At 45.4% G+C, this 23505-nt stretch overlaps 1 protein-coding gene across 1 annotated transcript in view; it reads right to left on the bottom strand.

Moving 5' to 3' along the window:
* The window catches only part of SLC44A4 (solute carrier family 44 member 4), a 56675-nt gene extending 34415 nt beyond the window's left edge, over window positions 1–22260 (bottom strand). The window contains exon 1 of the mRNA XM_063122382.1: window positions 21976–22260. Coding sequence (XP_062978452.1) covers window positions 21976–22036 — 61 coding nt within the window. The 5' untranslated portion in view covers window positions 22037–22260. The remainder of the gene's footprint in view (window positions 1–21975) is intronic.
* Window positions 22261–23505: the final 1245 nt, after the last annotated feature.

The following is a 23505-nucleotide window of genomic DNA, read 5'->3' as shown; positions in this document are numbered from 1 at the left end:
AGACATCACCTTCCGCCTTCATCTTGCACAAGCTTTGTCACATTGCTCCACCAATGCAACATTCGGGGGCGGTTTTCCTGCACTGCTGGAACGCCACAATAATGAAGCGGTGCAAAGAGCTCTCACCCCTGACCGGACACCATTTTTGCTTGGTACTGTGGAATTGTAGGATCAGGCTACAAGCCTCATCAATGTAAAGGGATAGTGGGTGTTTAACCTGCTCTGGATGGGGTTGCGCTCCCCCTGATGGAGCAGGTTCGTAGTCTGGGGGTTCTCCTAGAACCATCTCTGTCCCTTGAGGCTCAGGTGGCCTCGGTGGCTCGTAGTGCCTTCTACCAACTTCAGTTGGTGGCCCAGCTATACCCCTAATACGCTCCTATCTGGACAGGGATAACCTAGCTTCAGTTGTCCACGCTCTGATAACCTCCAAATTAGATTACTGCAATGCACTCTACGTGGGTCTGCCTTTGAAGACAGTTCGGAAGCTGCAGCTTGTGAAAAACACAGCGGCCAGATTGATAACTAGAACCAGAAGGTTCGAGCATATGAGACCCACTCTGGCCCGCTTGCATTGCCTACCTATACATTCCCAAGCCCAATTCAAGGTGCTGGTTTTAACCTATAAAGCCCTACATGGCTTGGGACCACAATACCTGATGGAACACCTCTCCCGATATGAACCTACCCACTCACTGCGCTCAACATCTAAGGTCCTCCTCCGAATGCCTACTCCGAGAGAAGCTCGGAGGATGGCAACAAGGGAGAAGGCCTTTTCAGTGGTGGCCCCCCAATTATGGAATGATCTCCCCAATGAGGCTTGCCTGGCACCAAAATTGTTATCTTTTCGGCACCAGCTTAAGACTTTTCTTTTCTCCCAGGCAGTTAACAACATATGCTGAGTTTTTAAACTAACCCCAGAATAACTCTTTTAAATGGATATTGCTGTTTTCATGCTTTTAAATTTTTGTATATTTGTTTTTAATGTTCATTGTTTTTAACTTTTGTAAACCGCCCAGAGAGCTTCGGCTATGGGGCAGTATATAAGTGTAATAAATAAATATATAAGGGTGATATGTAACGATTATTTTTATCAGAGGAAATAATGCTTTGCCCTCAACCTGGGCCTGCCCTGTGACTCCGCCGCCTTGCATTTACTGCAAGAGGCGCATGAGTAATTATCATAATGACAGTATGAGAATGTCAGTGGTGTCATTTATTCGGTTGCGGGCACATTAAGGGCACGAACACTGCAGGGCATTGAGCATTCCAGGCTTTTTCTAGAGAATGAAGGGCTCGCCTTCTTGCTATGCTGGCTGAGCATGGAGGCGCAATGCCCACATTTCTGGTCTGACCAGTTCATCCCGGACATGACCTGCGATAGGCAGCTCTTCTGTTCATAAGCCAATGTAGTCCAGTGGAATGAAGGCCTGGGTTTAAAGTACAAGTCAGCAAAAGACTCTGAGCTGCTGTTGTGCACATTAGAAAGTTCCACAACAGCTTAGTTAGGGTGACCATATGAAAAGGAGGACAGGGCTCCTGTATCTTTAACAGTTGCCCTCTCTTGTATCTGGTCACTCTGATATACCTCCTGCAGCTTTAACTGTTGTAATGAAGGGGGCATTTTACCAGGTGCTGCATGCATACAAATGACACCTGCTGAAATTCTCTTTTCAATACAACTGTAAAAGATACAGGAGCCCTGTCCTCCTTTTCATATGGTCACCCTAGTTTAGATGGTTTTAAAGGAGCCAGCCTAATTCATGGAGAACTGGATCTGTCAATGACTATTAAATAATGACAAGCCGGGCCAGCAACAAAAAGTTGCAGTGTGAAAGGTTCCTGGCCAGGCAACCACACCCAATTCCAGGAGACTCCATTCCATACACGTCCAGTTTTTCCGATTTTCCCTCTCCAACAATCAGCTAACATTACGTGACCACGATCAGTCCTCATTAAGCTGTTCTGGAGGTTCACCACCACTGCCATCAACTGTAGGCTTTTCTTCCTGAAAGATTTTTGTGTGTGTACTTGTGCATTGTTTAGGGTTTCTTCAAGTCTATCAGTACCTCCCTCTTGTGCACAGATGCTGCTGTTTTGGCTATATAAGCATTGGCACTTGGAGAACTGAGTTTGCCGTTGGCCTTCTCCAAGCACTTACCCCGTGACTGTTTTAAACTGCAACCCCCATCATCTCCAGCCAGCATGGTGGGGATGACTGGAGTTGTAGTCTAAAGAATCTGGAGGACAGCAGAGAACTGGGAAGCCATTGGGGAGGTGTGGAACAAGAGGAGGCTATTACTTTCGTGCAGCGCCTTCAGACTTCTCATTAGCACTGAAGGAAGGCAGATCTTTTGGTCTGATACCACAAGGCTTTTCTTAACATAAAGGCAACTTTGTCAGCACCATAGCACTAGTTGGATCCACCCCATGGCAGCAGATACACCTGAGCTGGCCCACAGCGAAGAAGGAGCCCCAGCACGCCAGATTCCCAGAGGCCTTTGCTGCAGTTGCCGGGTCCCCAAGAGACCTAGGAATAGGCAACCAAGTGACTTGACCAAGGAAACACAATAAATCAGTGCTGGAGGTGACTCCCAGTGGAGAGGAGGGGCTAGCTGGATCAGTACTATCCACACCAGGCTTTAATTCTTTGCCCCAGCCATAGTCCCAGTTGGAACCCACAGTGGGGGCAAAGGATTGAAGCCTCTCACACCATGGTCCTGATCGGGCTGCCCAACATCAGCTATTGGTTAAAGAGGAAGAACTATACCAAGGTAAACTATATGACTGTTGCCGGCCCTACTGTTAGGCAGAGAGAGGCAGTCGTTGCCTCAGGGGGCAGAAACTGGGAGGTGGCAGCACGGTGTTCGAGGAGAGAGCAGTGTATTCCCTAAGCTAGCCTATTCCCTTCAGGTGTAGTGGAGGGCGCTGACCCATGGCTTGTGTTGAAGGAAGATTCAGCTGCACGTCCAGTTTGCTTTTGTACATGAAATGGGAGGAGCCGCCATCTTGTTCTTTGCCTTGGGCAGCAATAGATTCTGGGCTAGCCCTGCACATGACAAATGTCCTGGTCTAGTCAGCCCGTAATTTGGACTATTTCACAGCATGTTCATGAGAATAGAATTATCCCCTGTTACTCGGAGGAGGAGGAGGAAAAAAACTGAATTTCCTTTCTTTGGACAGAAGCCACATGCAAAGAAGCTGCAAGCTGAGCCTGGTTAATTCCTCCCTGACGCATTTGCCCCATGATGCATTTGCTCTTATCTTTCTCTCCAACGACACATAAAGAGGGATACAGGTCTGCAAACTATGAACCAAACAAATGCCACAAAATAAATGCACTGGGCAGCCTTTCCCAATCTGTTGCCCCTAGGGGGCATCAGACTACAGCTCCCATCATTTTATTTATTTATTTATTTAATTACATTTATATACCACTTCACAGCCGAAGCTCTCTGGGCGGTTTACAACAATTATTTTGCTAGCTGGCTGGTGATGATAGGAGTTACAGTTCAACACATCTGGAAGGCGCCGTAACTCAGGCGCTGCTAGTCAGCACCTGCTTCACACACAGAAGGTCTCAGGTTCAATCTCCAGTTAGAGCTGGAAGAAACTCCTGCCTGAAATCCTGGAGAGCCACTGTCAACAGCACTGGGCTAGAATCTAGCTCAGTATAAGGCAGCTCCTTATGTTCCTACGTAGGGCCAAACAGCCTTTAATGCATCCTCTGGACTGGAAGATGGAGATGGGGCATTATCCCATTAAGGAGGTGCAGAGATCTGTTGAAAGCTTTTGCTAACCATTTTCTCTTCTGGTCCTGTGGCAAATAAATATTAATCACAGGTAATGAGAAAGGATAAACTTCCTTTCAAACATTACGATAGTGCCATGAGAGCTTTCCCCCCTTCCAAAGTTCACCCCACAGCACAGTTAATATTTACAGGAACCAGGCCTGGCCCAAGGCAGAGAGCCGCCTGAAACGGGGACCCACCATGCCGCCAAACCCCACCCCCCATCTGTATGCTTCCTGCCAACACATAGTTTACTTTTCCTAGCGTGGCCATGCGTGCCCACTGTCGTGGATTCCTGTTCCCTCCAGCATTCACACGTGCTGACAAACCGACCCAGGATACCCAGTCAGTGAGACTTCTTTTATTCAGGGAAATCTCACGGTGAAAAGCGTAATGGTTACACACTTCCAAAATACTCAAAAGCTGATTGATGGTCAGAAAGCTTTAGGCTTCAAGATGATGTACAGTCAAAATGCTTTAACAACCTGGTTTCCTGGTTGACATCGCAACGGTTCCAAAAATGGGTTCCAAACCCGACCAATGGAGGGGAAAGATTCCTGATACCATCTTTCAGGCAATCACAATGGGGAATTCTTAAAAGGCTTAACAAACCATCCCAAGGGAGCTGGCCCAAATGCAGCCACACATTGGCAACTCAGGGAACATAGCCAAAGCCTAAGCAAGATAACAGGGTGGGTAAAAAATCTCAGGCGCAAGAAATCCCCTGCATGTACTTTAGCTCTGGGGGAACTCTCTGCCACCTGAGTCTGGCAGAGGAAAAGTCCAATGGTCAATCCAAACCTGCCATATGCTGGCTGACCGCAAATACACAATCCACAGCAAATGCGAGCTCAAGTCTACGAAAAGTCTCACAATACTTTTCATGGCACAGCCCTTCGAAGTCCAAAGAGAAGAGTGCTTTCAAAGGGTGATAGACCCAAACAGGGAGGGTTTTCAGGCCATGAGTCGAAAGATGTTCCTAGCAAAGACTCCTCATCTTTGCTCCAGCTTATAAAGGGAGGCATAGGCCTGCTCAAAACCACTTGAGAGACAGGGGCTCAGCCCGTAAGCCCTACCCGTGTCCAAACAGGGCGGCACTGCTCAGCCCACCAAGATGTCACTACAATCTGAGTGACTCCTTCAATAAGCTCCCCTTTCTAAAATACTCTTATCAATTTCCCACAGACGTCTAACAGCTTCAAGGCTGAGACAAGGAGTGAGTGACCTTCTCCGAGAACTCTGACAGAGACAAGCTTGCACAGACATTCCAAACTAATTGTAATTAAATCTACAACCCTGCAAGGCCTCCCTGGCTTTGCATGAGACTTAAACCTTACACCCACCTTGCCAGTGCCCCTTAAGCTGTTTCCGTCTTCAGGAGCCACGCAGTGCCTGGCAAAGTATCATGAGAGATCCTGGAACTTCTCGCGATTGTCCAACCTCGCGCAGACAGGAAGACCTTATAGGCAGCGCTCTAGCGATGCAGGCACTGTGTCTATGCCATGGAATGTAAGCTGGCTATCTGGCAGTGCAGCGGGCAAGCCCAGCTGGGTTGGGAAGTGCACAAGTGGGGTGGGCGGATGGGCATGTGCACACACAGGAGGCACACAGGCGAGCGAGTGGGTGCTTCTTGGTCCTGCTGGCTGTCTACATGGCCAGCCTCACAGGCGGCCAGCAGGACCAAGAAGCGGAAGACCTTCTGGTGGGAGAGAGCACTACTCTTCCCATACTCCGCTGCCTGCTGTGTCAGCTTCTTACCGTTTCATGTTAGGACCCAGCCCTAACAGGAACTGACTACAATCAATCAGCTGAAATTGAAATAATGTATCCCAAAGTACGGGGCTTTCAAATTAGCAATTTCTTATGTGGTAGTCCCAATTGTTACAGGACAAATATGGAGAAATACCTATTGCTATAAGACTCTGCCCTTGTGTACCAACAACCCAGAGTACAGGTTGAGTATGGCTTGTTGTTGAATTGTGAATTGTTGTTATGGGCAAATCCTGCACTATGGTTCAACTGTGGGTTGTTAACCATAAACAACCCAGGGGGAAAAACCCATGGTTTATTGTTGGGTTGTGAAGTCTGGGTTGTTTGTGGTTACCAAACTATAGTTAAACCACAGTGCAGGGTTCACATGGAACGACCACCCACGATTCAACCCATGTCAACCAGACCAAAGTTTTGTTATAACTTTGAAAAGGGGGCTAGAGCAAAAATGATTCAGATGTGGTGCTACGAGAGGAAAGTAATGTCAACATTACTTGGAACATTTCAAGGTTGTAAAATACAATTTTCAAAATTATACCAGAGATCAGTGCTGGCTCCAGGTTTTTGAGGACACTGGGGAAACGCGCAATCACCAGGGACACTCCCTCAGTGTGTCTAGCTACTCACCACCGTTGCCACCAAGCTCCTGTTGCTTCTTATCCTCTTTCTAATCACTGCTACCTCTTGTTTGCTTGACAGGCAGAGAGCCAGGGAGCAAGCAGGCCATGGAATCTCCTCCTCCTCCTCACCACCACTACTGTTTGGATCGGAGTGAGAGGGAGGCGAACAAGCAGGTTGCAGTGGGGAAGACGAGGAACAACGCTAGCGGATTCTTGTCAACGGACCCTTGGGAGGTAGCCAGCCATACCTACCCTTCATGCCGGTCCTTGGCATAAAAATACTTGCAAATGATCATCCTTGATGTTGCTCATTTAACATTTATATACTGTCGTCATGAGCCTACATTTTTTGTTTGTGAATTCATTTTCCTTTTATTTGTAAAGAAACATAAATGGTCTGTGGACTAATGCTGAATAAATAAATCTATCTAAACATTTCAGGCCTCCAACTTCACTGTGTTGAGTCAACTGGGCAAGTCTCAGCCAGGCCTCAATTTTGCTTTAAAAAATAGTATCATGGCCCCCGCCCTGCCTTTACAGGTCCTTAAGCATCACAGGCTATTAGTGACACCACAGAAAAAGCTGCTCCCAACACCTTATAGTCATAGTTCAAGGAGACATTTCATACAAAGCGCAGATGAAGCGGTCAAATGATTTCAGGCCTATCCTACTTCTAACTGCAGCTGAGGGAGAGGCAGGACCGAAGGCATCCCCATAAAGAAAATTCCTTTGGACAGAGCCCTTGTTCCGGCCATCTAGTTTTCTATGGGCAAGGAGCATTTTTATATATGGGGAACACTCACACACGTAAACCCACCAGCAGGCTGAAGCGATACCGCCCAGGAACAGTTTTATGGCCGCTGTTGCTTATGTGAACAAGGGAGGGCGTTGAGGGATAAGAATTTCACTTTTACTCAAATTAATGGAAAGTGAGTTGGTCCATTAGGAAATTGAGAGGGGGAGGGACAAAAGCAGCAACAGCTCATAGTATCTTCATCGGGACCAAGAGAAAATATTAGAAAGCAGTGAGCAACTTTTGCGGTCAACAGAATGCTTCTTCAGGCTGGATAGTAAAACACAACCCATATTGGGGAACAGAAATGATCTGTGTGCTTGCAGCAGACCCAACCAAATCTGGGGATGGGTAACCTACAGCCCTCAGCCCAGGGCTGGGCAGAGGGGGGCCCAGTGGGGCCTGTTGGCATGGGCCTATGATTCTGAGTGGGGCTACTCCGAGTCCCCCTGGGCAAAGTTGCTTGATTTTTCTGTTGATGATGAATTTGCCCAAAGAAAAGCATGTAAAGCATTTCTGAATGTGAAGAAGTGATGTCTTATATACATCTTGAATAAAAGTGCTTGCCATTACCTTTTTTATAAATCGTTCTAGCTCATATGTATTTAGAACTGATTTAAAAATACTTAATGAGCAGTTTGAAATGGGGCCAACATTTCCTATCTGGCCCGAGCCTATTACCAGCTTTGCCCGGCCCGGCCTCAGCCTCTTTTCCAAAGCTGACTGCAAGGAATCAGTTGCAAGGAGCAATTTCACCCACCCACCCACCCACCCAGCAGCTCGCAGGGCATGGAGGAAAAGGGAGAGAGAGAGGAGGTTCAACCATAGAATTCACCAACACAAGATGTGGCAACGGCCACCCATTTGGATGGCTTTAAACAGGGATTGGACAAATTCATGCTGGAGAAAGCTCTCAATGGCTACTAGTCCTGTTTGTTATATGCTACCTTCAGTATCACTGGCAGTACGCCCAGGCCCACCACTTGCTGGGAAACGTGGGCAGGAGGGTGCGGTTGCACTCATGTCCTGCTCGTGGGCTTCCCATGGATAGCTGGTTGGCCACTGGGTGAACAGAGTGCTGGACCAGATGGACCCTTGGTTCGATCCAGCAGGGCTCTTATATTATTTATTTATTTTATTTATTTAGAATATTTATATATTTATAAATAAATATATAATATTTATATATTCTCATGGTTTTATGTTGAGAAAGGCTGCTCTAGAGAACATCCATGTAAATTCATGCAGGGACCTTGGCGGTCATTGCTTAGAGGTGGGCGGAAGATGATTTCATAGAATCATAGAATAGTAGAGTTAGAAGGGGTCTATAAGGCCATTGAGTCCAACCCCCTGCTCAATGCAGGAATCCACCCTAAAGCATATGGCTGTCCAGCTGCCTCTTGAAGGCCTCTAGTGTGGGAGAGCCCACAACCTCCCTAGGTAACTAGGGAGCAGTAGCTTGGAAATCTTTCCAAACACCCAATTCTCTAACAAGAGAAGCAACATACTGGCTGTATACATATATCATGAGAATACTCATGATATTTTTGTTCACAATTTTTGTGAACCGCCCAGAGAGCTCCGGCTATTGGGTGGTATAGAAATGTAATACATAAATAAATAAATAAATAAATGATGATGTATTTATTTTTTATTTTGTAAAATAAGAGATTTTACCTATAAGTATATAAATTGATTTATAAATAATCATAATAGTACACACACAAAAATACACACACACACACATATTATAATTATATATATTATAGGGGCTCAGCATTCTTACGTTCTTTGCACCAGGCTCCTGTTGGTGGATCTGGGGTAGTAGTAAAAAAAACAAAGTACACCCCAAAAGCCCAAAATCAGTTCACTCCTTCCAGCCCAATCCCTTGCTCAGTGCAGGACAGCTACCCAAACTCACTTCAAATAACTTTCACAAAGGAAAGTCCACCTGCCAAGGTAACCCATCTGTACCACCATACAAGAACTCCTATCTTCAGGACGTTTCTCCTAACATTTAGCCAAAATCTTCTTCCCTGCAATATCTACCCATTGGTTCTGGCCTTCCTGCCACCTAGAATAAGAGAGAACAGGACTCCATAACAGCCTTTCAGGTATTTTAAAGACCACAATCATGGCTCCCTTATAGTCATTTCTTCTCCATGTTGGTCATGTTCCAGGTTGTCAATGTCCTGATAATGAGGGTGCTTTTTTGACTCGAACTTCCATAAGCCACAGGCAAAATGGTCAATGGTTAGGGATGGTGGGAACTGCAGTCCAACAGCATTTGGAGGTGCCCCACAAACAACATGCCCCCTAAACCCTTTCCAAACATGGCTTCTTTGGCAAACAAATTTTTGGCGGAAAAGTTTCCCAACCATAAGAAGTTTGAAAGGAAAATCCCGTAATCTGAGGGAGCGCTGTAAACCTTTATTGCAGGTTGGGAAAGGTTGTTCTAATCCTACTATGTAGGATTCCTTGTTGCAGGACCAGCCTTCCTCACACATGCATAACCGCACCGCACCCAATGCTGCATTTCTCCCCTGCCATGCCTCTCACCTCCTGTGCCCCCTTCTCCACTGCTGCTGCCAATGTTGCCTTCTTAAGAGCCACACCAACCATAAAAAGCAGCCAGCCATCTCTACGAAGAGATATCTCAGCCCAAATGCCTGGCTCTGAAGGTTCCTTCCACCCAGAGGGTGGGATGCTGCTTTGGAAAATCCCTTCACTCGCTCTGTCCCTGTGGCATTTTCCACAGCAGGACATGTAACCACCACGGTTAGGAAAAACACCGTTCACACAACACGCTAAGCCATCATGGTTAGCTCAAAAGGCTTAACCATCATGGCTTAGCGCGCTGTCTCAACGGGGCCAATCTCTGCTTTCTAAAGCACCTTTGACTTCTGTACTTTGCAAGTGACCCACTGACTAAAGGGCTGTGCAGCCTCCCATTTCACACATAACTGCTGAAGTATAGTTGGAAGAGTTCACGTACAAACCAATGGACTATTAATTGCTTTTCCGGCATATCTTCTGAGAGTACACACATTGTTTTGGCTTTTAAATCTGGAAAACAGACTGTTGCAGAGTTAACAGATACAGCAGTGGAATAAGGCCGATAGCAATACATAATGGCACTGGGTCAGCACTGGGCAGTGTGTCCCTGGTGCCCGGGTGCATCACGAACATGTCTCTGTTTTCATCTGTGAAATGCTGGGGGGAGGCCAGCCTGAGGAAGCGTTTGAGCAACCTCAGATGTATGCTTATAATTTCAGTTCATGTTCATCCCATTAAAGATATTTCACTACTATTGCTTCTGCACTTTTCCTAACTCACTTCTCTGTAGAACGCAGCTGTTTCAGGGCTGATATCAGAACCTGGCAAGCTTGGGCAGCCGCCAAGGCCCCAGTGGGACCCATTGTTAATGCCTCCCCCCTCCCACTTCAAAAAACAATCCAGCCTACTGCTCTGAGCAGCTGGATCGAATTGCCATTTAAATTTCCCAGAATGCCCCTAAATTTTACAATTCCTCACAGCACTGCTCTGCAGCATTGCAAACAGTTAAAATGCCGGCTAGACGCAGCTGCCCACCCATACAACAAACAAACAAAAAACTTAAATTTAAACTTTGCTGTTTTTAATCTCATATTTTAACCTATATTAATTTTTGCTGTGTGGTTTTATTCTGGTTGTGCTTTTGATATTGTATTTTGTATTTGTGTTTTAAATTTGTTGGTTGTTTTTATGCTCTTCATGGTTTTAATTTTTGTGAATCGCCCAGAGAGCTTCAGCTATTGGGCGGTATAAAAACGTAATAAATAAATAAAATGATAAATAAATGTTCTTTGGAGTGCTAATACCTGTCGCCAGGTAAGCCTGGCAGGGCCCGTGGGTGGAGAGGGTCTAAAGGACATTTTGCCCAAAGTCCCCTAAAACTCTCAGTAAGCCCTAAAGCAGAGCTTTCCAAACTTTTCATGTTGGTGACACACTTTTTAGACATGCATCATTTCGCGACACAGTAATTCAGTTTTACTAGCAAACCAAAAGTTAAACTACCGCCTTATAAGAGATACGGACACATACATAAATTGTAATAACGAAATGTATGGGGACACAACATATCTCATGAAAACCTTTCATTTATATTTTTTAAAATATATGATTTGCAAGATAATAACATACATTTCCAAGACTTTTCATATTGAACCAATTTTGACGAGCTGCGATCGAGTGGCGGTTGAGACAGTGTTCTATCAAAAACTGGACCCATGGAATTTCTCGAATGTGTCACTTCAGGTGCAGCCGCGTCACCGGAAGTGACGCGGAATCAGCTGTTTCAACCCGATTATGCATACTGTGCATGCGCAGTACCTGTATGATCCCTCAACTGTGGTGTGCATACATGGATATGACAGAAGGGGAATATACTAGTGCACCATACTAATGGGCACCTTTGCTGCATAAAAATGCATGCAAGTTGGTATTGCTTATTTCACATAGACTCAGAAGTTTCTCGTTACGTTCGCGTGACACACCTACACACTGCAGCTGACACACTAACTTGTCACGACACAGTTTGGAAAGCTCTGCCCTAAAGAGTTTTAACCAGGGCCAGATCTACACCAATCAGGATATGACACTTTGAAAACCTTTTGAAAACTGTATATGGAGGATGTCCTGGGCCCCAACAGTTGTCACTACTGTTATAAACCATTTTAAAGCAGTAGTGTAGATCCTGCCCAAATGAGCCTTGAGGGATGCTGCAAGTGTTTTATGGCCCTGATTCACTTTGTTGGCATCTTTAAGACATAGGGAGAAGAGCCAAAGGCCAGTCACACTAATGGAATTCCGGCCCCACCTTTTATGTTCCTGGATTAAAAGGGATAAACCAAACTCCCCCCCACTCCCTTTCGTTCGCCAACCCACCCACCTTTCTCTTTTCTGAACACAGAATGTACTGGGCTCGCCCTCAGAATGCTAACAGAGCAAGGAGAACACCAGCAAATGACTGGGGAGGATGGGTCTGTTTTTAGCGTAAGTGCAGAACCTCTTTCAGCCAAATTCAATTTTGAAGAAGCCCTCAGGGGCCACATGGCTGTGGTGAGTGGGGTCAAGGGTACAAGGGGTGTGGCCAAAGCAAAACAAAAATACCAGGTTCCCGTCTTGTCTGCAGTGCCTTGGTGCCCGGGAGGCGTGGGGCTCCCTTCCTGGCATCTGCACCAGAAGGTGCGCAAGTGCGGAGTTGCAACTGCTGAGCACCAGGAAGGGGGGAGGAACGGGGGGGGGGAATACAGGGAAGCGAACCAGTTCTCCTCCCTCTGACCTCCCTCTCCCTGACCTGTTCCTCCCCCCCATTTTTTTTATCTATAGATGCCAAAGATCGCATCTACAGATTAAAAAAAAGGAGGGCGTGGAAGGAACGGGGCAGCGAGAAGGAGGGCAGAGGGAGGAGAGCCGGTTCGCTTCCCTGTCTCCCTCCCCCTCTCGCTGCCCAGTTCCTCTCCCCCACTTTTTTACCTATAAGATGCGATCCTTCGAAGGATCACATCCATAGATAAGAAATTTTTAAAAATGTGGGTGGGTGCAGCGAGAGGGAGTTCAGAGAGAGGGTCTCTCTCTTCCTCCCCTTCTGCCTGTCCCATTCCTTTCTTCCCCCCACCATTTTTTAAATTTTTTATCTATCGATGTGAGGAACGGGGCAGCCAGAGGGGGGTAGGAAGAAAGGGACATGCAGCGTCCGAACCTGCCCTCTTCCAGCAGATGGTGACCAATCAGCAGTCACCATCGGCTGTGGCACATCGGGTAAGTGCCCAACTTTTTTGGAGTGGCGTTTAGGAGGTTTGTCCCTTGATGGCTTCAGGATGGTGTCAGCATCATATAGTGTCATATCTGCCGCCACTCTGAACCCACCCCGGGCAAACCCCTCGTCAAGACAGGCCGCAGGAACTAACCCTTAGGAAAGGCATTCTGAAACTGCCCAAAAGCCAGAAAACAACCCAAAACAAATTCAATAGGACTCTTCCTTTAGTGAGTCTGTCTCCCTGCCTAGGGTGACCCTATGAAAAGGAGGAGAGGGCTCCTGCATCTTTAACAGTTGTGTAGAAAAGGGAATTTCAGCAGGTGTCATTTCTATGCATGGAGCACCCAGTGAAATTCCCTCTTCATCACAACTGTAAAAGCTGCAGGAGCTATACTATTATTATTATTATTATTATTATTATTATTATTATTATTTATTTATTTATATAGCACCATCAATGTACATGGTGCTGTACAGAGTAAAACAGTAAACAGCAAGACTAGAGCGAGCAGGGCTCCTACAGCTTTAACTGTTGCGATGAAGAGAGAATTTCACCAGGTGCTGGACGCATACAATGACACCTGCTGAAGTTACCTTTTCTATATAACTGCTAAAGATACAGGAGCCCGGTCCTCCTTTTCCTGTGGCCACCCTATCCCCGCCTCCATTGCCACCAGCTGCTCTTGGCCCTTACCCTCCTTCACATCATTGCCACCGCTTGCTTGCTTGTCAGGCAGAGAGCCAGGAGGCCGTGGCATCGGCTGCTCCTCCTTTTCACCACCACCAGAGTTTGGGCCAGAACAAGGAACATGGCAACGGTGAAAAGCAGCAACTCCCGGGGGCTCTTGTCAGTGGGCCCCTGCTGGGATGTGGGGCCCTCAACAGGTACTCGACCAAGCCTACCCCTGACCCCAGCAGCAAGTAGCAGAGAAAGAAGAGCAGCAGAGGCCACAGCCTACATGCGCTGCCTGCTGAGTGAGCGAGCAGTAGCAACGAGGAGGAGGAACGATAGCAGCTGGCGACAACTTATTTTTATTTTATTTATTACATTTATATCCCGCCTTTTTTCCTCCAAGGAACCCAAGGCGGCGTACATAATCCTCCCCTTCTCCATTTTTTATCCTCACAACAACAACCCTGTGAGGTAGGTTGGGCTGAGAGTCTGTGACTGGCCCAAAGTCACCCAGTGGGTTTCCATGGCTGAGTAGGGACTAGAACCCGGGTCTCTCAACTCCCAGTCCAGCATCTTAGCCACTACGCCACACTGGCTCTCAAAATGAGATAGCCATCATGAACAGGACAACAGCAGTGAAAAGGAAGTCCCACTGAGAGAGGGGGCCTGTTGCCCCATTGCCCTCCTAACCTGACCCTGGCACTGTTCTTTCCTCCTTTCATTTAAAGAGTTTTGCTTCCTGCTGGCTACAGAAGCAAACTATCCTGATTATAAACTTGAGTGCTTAATAGACTCCCAATGAAAGTGGGGTGGTTTGTGTGGTGAGTTTTTTTGGCATTTCCTTATTCACAATCTAGACAGAGGTAAGTAAATATCCGCCTTCTCCTCCTCCTCTTTGTTGGGCTACACCCTTCTGGCCAAACATGCCAGCTTGTTGCCTGGAACGGTTCCCCACCGCTTCCATCACCTCAACAAAAGGATATAAGACCATTTTGCCCACAAAGGGAGAGGGCAGTCAATGAGGATCATTAAAAGGAACATATATCCCCAACGCTTGCCAAATGAAAACACCTACCCTTGTTTGGATATTAAGAGAAACGTTGGCTATTGTGGGGTATAGTGGTTAGAGTGTTGGACTGGGACTCAGGGGATCTGGGTTCTAGTCCCCACTTGGCCACGAAGCTCACCGGGTGACTTTAGGCCAGTTGCTGACTCTCAGCCTAATCTACCTCACAGGGTTGTTGTGAAGATAAAATGGAGAGGAGGAGGGTTATGTAAACGTCACCTTGGGTTCCTTGCAAGAGGGAAAATAGTGGGTTATAAATATAATAATAAACAAAATAAAAATATTAGGGGCGTTTAGTAAATTATGTCAGTCCTGAACCGCCTGGATTAGGAGGATGTTATGAAAACTCTAAAGAGCCTTTAAAGCAGCAATTTGGTGACTTTTAGATGTATTTGGATTGCAACTCCCATAATTCCCAGACAGCACTAGCCCTGCTGGCCGGGAATTATGGGGCATACAGTCCAACACATCTGCAAAGCACCAGAATGGTAAAGGCTGCCTTAAAGGCTAATAAATGTATCACAGCAGCACTTTTCCTAAGCGAGAGCCTATTTCAAACAGAGGTGGACCCATGCAGGTACATGGCCATATGTTTTATTTACAGTTGACTATCCAGGATTTGAAGGGCTGCTTAATCTGGTTTAAAGCTAAAGAGCCATCAGAAGAAAGAGCTAAAGGGCTCCATCAACAGTGAATCCCTGAACAGCAAACTGCATAGGCACACAGGTCACCTGTCACACCCTTCCCCACAATGGAGAGATATCTTGTAATTCCATTTAAATTACTGTAATTACTTCTAAATTTATACTTATACACACAAATTATCACATGAAAGATTTATGCAGATCTGTCCTTTTTTATCATGAATTCATGATGAATTTCCTCTTTCTTGGCTCCTACACAGGCCTGCTTTTGATGTCTACGGTTGAACATATAAAACTGCCGTAACACTTGTCAGGGCAACAGTTCATCTACCCCAGGACTGTCTCATCTAATTAAGAGTGCCTCACCTGAGTCTCAAAGACAGGCCTTCCTAACACCTGAGACCAAGGATATTTCTCAGTGCAGATGGTGGGACTTGAACCTGGGACCTTTACATGTAAAGTACATGTTCTTGGCCTTGAGATTGGCACATGGTGAGTTCAGTGTGCCTCCCTATCTATCGAGGTAGAGAACTTGGTGCCCTCCAGAATTTTGGACTGCAAGTCCCATCAGCCACCCAAACATGACCAACGGTAAGGGACTGTGGGAGTTGTAGTCCAAAACATCAGGAGAGCACCTAATTATCTATCTCTGATTATCTATTATCCATACAGCGCTTTCAGGATATTCCAGGCTTTATGGAGAAACAGATGCTAGAGACAGGTCTCTGCCCTGCAGAGCTTACAAATCTAGATTTGGTGAGAGGGAAAACCCAGGGATGAATGCAAACATTCCGAACCACACTTTACTCCTTGCCTGACTCTTGGCCATTTTCCTGAACTCTGACCACAAAACCCCTACTAAAAAGTTGTGAAGCTAAATAAGTTATTCTTTCCGGTTGCTTCCTCTCTTGCGAAGCTCTTCCTCTGCATGCAACATGAGCCAATGTCTTTCATTCTCACACACACCTCTCTTGGTTTCTCATTCCAAATCATTGCAAAAGACCTTCGAAGAGATGGTGCCTACCTTTTCTTAGTACAATTAGGGTGGTCCAAATATTGAACTATTTGTGCTGTTGCCCAATACAAGCCGCCGCCAACAACAACTATGATAATTTTTAAAAATAGAAATTTCTATACCACCTATGCATAGGAATCTTTTGCAAACCACCCAGAGAGCTTCAGCCATGGGGCTGTATATAATAATAATAATAATAAATAGGAAACAACAGAATAATTTGTGGAATCCAAAATCAGCAAGGCATTAATACAAGTTACCCCTTTAAGCAGAGAAGCTCTCTTGTGTACGTATCACAGCCAGTAACTATACGGCCAGGATTTGTAGCAATAGTGCCATCAGGGTAGGACTTCAGGGCAGAAGCCCAGGGCTCTGCTCAGCAAAATGAGCAGGAGCCCCCCGCCGCCCCCCCGCAAACATAGTAGGGGTTGTTACACTGCATTTCAAAGCAATACTCCAGCCTTCCCCAACCTGGTGCCCTCCAGTTGTGTTTTATTTTAACTCTCATCAGACCCAGCCCACATGATCAACGATCAAGAATGCTGGGAATTGTCGCCCTAAACATCTGGAGGGCACCAGGTTGGGGCAGGTTGCAATACACCATCTAAACAGTCCCCTCCACATCAGTAAGACCATTAAGTTCAGAGCCTAAAAGCTCCAGCCGATGAGTGTTTTATTGCACGCTCATTACTGGGCCCTCACGGAGTTTGCTCAGGTCCCTCACATGACATCGTCTGCCTCCCGCCCCTTCTGGCCTTCCTTGTGCGACAAAAAAGCCCTCAAAGTCCGATTTTTTTTATACTCGGAATTGCTGCTCTCCCCTGCTGTGTGCAGGAGAAGCAGCGCCATTAGAACGGCAGACTCCATGGGCCTCCTGCTTGTTGGGTACTTCCTCTTTTTTGAAAGAGGAAGTAACTGAGGAACGAAAACACGGGTGGAGAAGCGAAGGTAGGGAGCGTGTTAACCCCCGGTGTGATGGAGCTACCCAACTGCACCACTGATTTGAAGAGCTAAACGTTTAGCAATTATGCCTTAAAGTAACTTATTAACCAGTTAGGTACTCAAAGGAGCCTTGCTTTTCAGGCACGTGGCTATTAGCTTGACATTCAGCCAGGCAAGGATTCTTGCATAATATGAAAGTTTGCATACTCTTTCATTCACAGAAGGTGTGACTGAACAGGATACATCACCTTACTTATTTGGGGAGCACGTGGCAGGCTGAAGAGATGTAGGTGTGGGTGGATATCAAGCATGTGAAACCTACTTCTGTGTGGGTTTTTTTAAAACTAGAACTCTGAGCAATGGAAGCTGGTGGCTCCAATGTCAGTGGGGTGGTGAATCTGCTCTGAGTTTCAAAGAACCCCAGTGGTGCAACTAGAGCTGGAACCTTGGGGACAAGGTTCAGGGCCCCCACAGCTCCCCTAATGACTGAAAGGCAGGTGACTAGGGCAGCAGAAGTAACTCCCTTGTATTCCTGCAGCTATGATGGTGTTATGATTTAAGTGAGTTTAAAATGCAAATCTGCACATGCACAGATTTATTTGTTATGAAATCAGGGTTGGCAAATGGTTTTGTTGTTCTTGTTCTAAGATACGTAGAACGTGGCAGCATTTATAAAGCATATTGGTTGTGGGATGAAGAGAAATGTTAGTGATGAGCTTCACAACTGAGGTAATTATTGATTTTTATTTTATTATTTGTTATTACGTTTATATCCCACCTTTTTTCCTCTAAGGAACTCAAAGCAGCTTACATAGTTGTCATCCTCTTCCCCTCTCCATTTTATCCTCACAACAACCCTGTGAGGTGGGTGAAGCTGAGAGTCAGCAACTGGCCCAAAGTCACCCAGTAAGCTTCATGGCTAAGTGGGGACTAGAACCTGGATCTCCTGAGACCCAGTCCAACACTCTAACTGCTACACCACACTGAGTCTCCAAATGGGGGTTGTCCAAAAGTCCATTAAGTCCAGCGTCTAAAATTAGCTAGGAGCCAACTTTTGGTAAATAATTATTAGATTAAATTCTTGGGCTCAAAAAAAAAAAAGATGGAGACCACTAATAGGCATTTGGCAATCATTATTTCTTTTTCTTTTTTTTTCTGTTTTTCAGGTCCTATTGGAAATCCCTGTATCTGGGGCATAAAAAAGTTGTTTTAAAATTTCCATAATAAGTTTTTTAAAAATCCGCATATAATTCTTTCCCCACTGATGAAGACCTTTAGGGTCGAAATGCATTTGGGATTTATGTTTGATGTTTGTTGTATGTGGACCATTCTGTTTAAATTTTAAGTGTACATATTTGTTTTAGGATTAAATATATTTTCTACAAACACATGATTTTATTTTAACAGGCATAGTTACACCAGAATTTGACATATTTTTCTTACCAGTTTCCTTAAACCTATTTTTCTTTCAGGTTTGTTTTTGGTTTAAGATAACACTTATTTTATTAGACCGATACTGAGATGAGCCACATGTACAAGTACTTATGTACATAAAGTTACCTCAGATCACAGATTCAAATGGCCTAATTTAGAAAGGAGGTGGGGGAGAGCCTTTTTGTTGATATTAAAAAAAAAAAGCAAGGGAGTCAGAAACCCTTGCTGATCTAATCGTGATCTATCAGCAGATCTACTTTCTATCCACCCCCAGAGTAGAAAATACTGGCTTAGATGGATCAATGGTTCTGACGCAATGTAAGACAACGACCCCGTTCAGACAACACGTAAGCCACGGTGGCTAAGCATTTTGAGCTAAGCATTATGTGTCACATGAACCATTCCTAAGCATGGTGGCTACACAACCACGGTTTAAACACTTTTATTAACCATTTGCTGCAAAAGGGTCAGCAGCTTAACCACGGCTTAGCGTGTTGTCTGAACAGGCCCAACATCATCGGTTTCAGTGCTGCTAGCATTGGAACATTTTGGGTTTACGCCTTGCTAGCAAGAACTGGTGTTGAGATAAGGTTTTCCGAAGTATAATCTGGTACCTGCCACATTTGCAAGAGGGAGGGAGACATAGTTTATCTCCTCCACCTACTGCTCTCTTTGCAGAACTTTAAGTATAGAAGCACATATTACTTCCTGGTCTCTTCTGTGAATAGCAGGCAGTAGGGAAACGGTATTTGCTTGTACTTTCCCTATGCAGGCAAAACAGGGGACGTTTATTTCCTTAAGTTTAGGTGGTCCATCATTTTTTCTATATACTCTCCTTAGAGCTCTTATTGGCTGTAAGAGCTTTGAGTAGCAGCTAGGAGACTGAACTCTACATCTGGGGGTTATCTCACCTCTCACTTTCAACTCCACAGGGTGGTCTTTGACACTTCCCCATGTACAGTACTAGCTATCCTCTCTTAAAAGATTGACACAAAGATTGAAAGAGAATCCGTCCAGGAAGTACTTTGAATGTTCTAATCCAAAGCACTATATAAATGTTAATTATTATTCAGTTAGGAACGTAGGAAGTGGCGTCATTCTTAGGAGTCAGACCACTGGTTCAACTAGCCCATTACTCACCCTCCGAGGCCTTTTCCAGCACCTTGCTACTCAGTTATTTAATTAAAGATCATAGAAATTGAGCTGCAAGACTAGGGATAGGTAACCTGGAGCCCATCAGACCATTGGCCAGCATGGCCAATGGTCAGGGGTGATGGGTCTTGCAGTTGAAAACATCTTGCGGTCACCAGGTTGCCACCCCCAGTCCAAGACCTTCCACATACAAAGCAGGTGCTCTATTAGAGCTATTGTCCTCCCCACTACTACTACTAATTTCCACAGTAAGTAATCCTTGAGTTGTCAGGTGGAAAATATCCGCTCTCCCTCTGCCTATTTCCTTTAGAAACTAAACCAAACTAAGTATGCCAGTAGCACAATACCTTAGTTCACATCCCCTACTACAGGGGTGGGAAATCTGTGGCCCTCCAGATGTTGTGGGACTACATCTCCCATCACCCCCAACTACTGGCGATGCTGGCTGGGGCTGATGGAAGTTGGACCCAACAACATCTGGAGGGTCAGAGTCTCCTGTACTGCTTCTCCAGATGTTGTCAGACTCCATCTCCCATTAGCCCCAGCCACCAGGGATGATGGGAGTTGGGATCCTCCAGATGTTGTCAGACCACAGGTTTTCCACCCCTTCCCCACCAGAAAAAAGTGTAAGTACATGCAAGTGAACCAAGGGTCCATCTAGTCCAGTGTTCTGTTCACACAGTGGCCAACCAGTTGACCCCAGGAAACCCACAAGCAAGACCCGAGTCCCACAGTATCCATTGCCTGTTTGCCACTACTTGTCTTCTTGCACTTCTGTCTAATTTTTTTTATTATAAGTTCCTCAGGGTAGGGAGTGTGTCTTGTTACTTTGTAATATACTATTGACTAGGGTGACCATATGAAAAAGAGGACGGGGCTCCTGTATCTTTAACAGTTGCATAGAAAAGGGAATTTCAGCAGGTGTCATTTGTATATATGGAGAACCTGGTGAAATTCCCTCTTCATCACAACAGTTAAAGCTGCAGAAGCTATACTAGAGTACAGCACCATGTACATTGATGGTGCTATATAAATAATAATAATAATAATAATAATAATAATAATAATAAGATTTAAAAGAGGGCAGGGCACCTGCAGCTTTAACTGTTGTGATGAAGAGGGAATTTCACCACATTCTCCATATATACAAATGGCACCTGAAATTCCCTTTTCAATACAACTGTTAAAGATACAGGAGCCCCATCCTCCTTTTCATATGGTCACTCTACTATTGACAGTTTTATGTAAATAAAACATTTAGGGCACAATCCTATGCATGTTTAGACAGAAAAAAGTCCTCCAACTCCCAGCATTCCCCAGCCAGCCAGGAGTTGGAGGACTTTTTTTCCTGTCTAAACATGCATATGATTGTGCCTTTAATCATTTGGAAAAGAAAAGAAAAGTAGTGGGGAGACTCCTTGCTTGTAACTCCCCCCTCCCCAAATATATATACAGCCCCATCTCTCAGACTCTGGAGCTAAATGAATGGATACTGACCACAGCCCTGTCTTCCAGATTAAATACATAAATAAAATAATAATAATAATAATAATAATAATAATAATAATAATAATAATAAAATCCCTATCTCCACCTGTGACCCTCCTTATTCCATTAACTCCCCTCCCCGCAAAAAATGGAGTACAAACATCACTTGCACATTTGTGCGCTCAAACCTCTGAACCCAGAGAGGTCCCCCGACTTCCTCCCACCCCTCAGGTACTTTGAAAGTTCCAGCTGAATTCGCCCCCCAACACAACACAACCCTCCAAAATTCCCCTTCAGCATTCCATCCTGACGCCCTCCGGATGCGTTGGACTACAATGCCCTTATGCCCCCAGCCAGCAGGCTCACTGGCCACGCTGGCCGGGGATGATGGGTGTGGTAGTCGAAAAGGGATGGACTTCCCATCCTCTTCAACCCCCTTCCTGAGCCCTCCCCAGCAGATTCGTAAAAATCGCGAGCTTGCAGAGGTGGGAAAGGGCGGAGAGGGCTTGGAGTGTCGCCCTGGAGGTCCCCCAAACACACCGGATTCAAGTTCCACCTCCCAAAGCCCCCAAGTGGCCCCAAGGTCTGTCCGTTCGCATATCGGAGAATTCCCCCAATCATCGACTCCTCCAGAGAAGAAAAACAGGAAGGGCGAAGAGAGGACACTTGCTAGCCCTCTCAACATATATGCCCGAGTTCTGGAGCGCCGGGAGACACCCCCCCTCCAGCCCCCTCCCTTGTCTCAAACACCTGCGGAACTCGATGCGTAAAGACCATTCCAGTGACTCACCGTAAGGGCCGGAGGAGGAAGCCTCGGCAGGGGTATCTTCCTTTTTCTTTTTCCCCCCCATGGTAAGGAGGGAGAGGGAGGAAAGGCGGGCTGCGATCAGTCAGGCGCCACCTGCTCCCCAGCGATGGAAGGCGAAATGCGAGTGTTTGAAAAGCGAGATTCTGATCTGGAACCTGTTGCTTGGCACTTGCGTTCCCCCGCCCGCTTTGACATCATCATCATCATCGCCGCCAGCCCTGCCTTGGACGTAGCTGTACACACCTGCGGGCTGCGCTCACCTGCCTCTCAGCCCGGCGGCCACGCCCCTTCCCGCCCAGCTGAGCCCAAGCCACGCCCCTCCACATCTGCGCGTTAACCCGCCCCGCGCTGGGCTGGAGCGCCATTCACGTCCCCGCACCCGTGTTCGGCTAAGCGTCGGAACGCGTCACGTGGTCCCAACTTTTCCTACAGAGGAAAGACGCTCCTTTCTCCCCCTCACTTTTCAACCCTTAAATATAACTTTGATCAGCTCCATAGGAGATCCAGAAACTAAAAATAGGATTGCCAGATAATAATAATAATAATAATAATAATAAATAATAATAATAATAATAATAATAATAATAATAATAATAATAATAATAATAATAGATAACAGTGTAACAACAGATTTATGTAGGAAATGCCATCAATCCCAAGAAAAAATAGACCATATAATAGGAGAATGTAAAATTCTGGCAGAAATGGTCTATATGGACAGACACAATACAGCTGCAAAAATAATTCAACAACTGTCCATCAAATTCAACCTCAAACAACCTACACCATACTATACATACTCACCAGAAACAATCTTGGAAAATGCAAATCAAAATATACTGGGACAGAATAATTCATACAGACAAGACAATACCTTGTAAACGACCAGACATAATAGAAAAACACACATATTATTATTATTATTATTATTATTTATTTATTTATTTATTTATATAGCACCATCAATGTACATGGTGCTGTACAGAGTAAAACAGTAAATAGCAAGACTCTGCCGCATAGGCTTACAATCTAATAAAATCATAGTAAAACAATAAGGAGGGGAAGAGAATGCAAACAGGCACAGGGTAGGGTAAGCAGGCACAGGGTAGGGTAAAACTAACAGTATAAAGTCTGCACTTCATTGACATAGCAATACTTAATGACAAAAAATGTTGAAGAGGAAAAGAGAGAGAAATATATACCACTGGCCACAGAAGTCAAAGAATTATAGCAACAGGAAAAGGTCACATCACATTTTTTTAAAAAAACTATTCAGAAAACCTTCAGAAACTGGGGCTACCAAAATACATCCACACCAACATCCAGAAAGCAGTCATATTTAAAACATGCTCAATTGTCAGGAAATTACTGAATCTGTAAAATACAGCATGACTTGGCACATGGCACAGCCCGTCATGTCTGTCTAGAAAAACCGCCACAAGCAAGATTTTTTAAAATTATTATTATTATTATTATTATTATTATTATTATTATTATTGGCAAGGGCTTCTT

This window comes from Elgaria multicarinata, chromosome 3 (assembly GCF_023053635.1).
Source record: "Elgaria multicarinata webbii isolate HBS135686 ecotype San Diego chromosome 3, rElgMul1.1.pri, whole genome shotgun sequence".
Classification (NCBI taxonomy): Eukaryota; Metazoa; Chordata; class Lepidosauria; order Squamata; family Anguidae; genus Elgaria; species Elgaria multicarinata.
The sequence above is the reverse complement of the archived record's forward strand: the minus strand, read 5'-3'. Positions and strand labels throughout refer to the sequence as shown.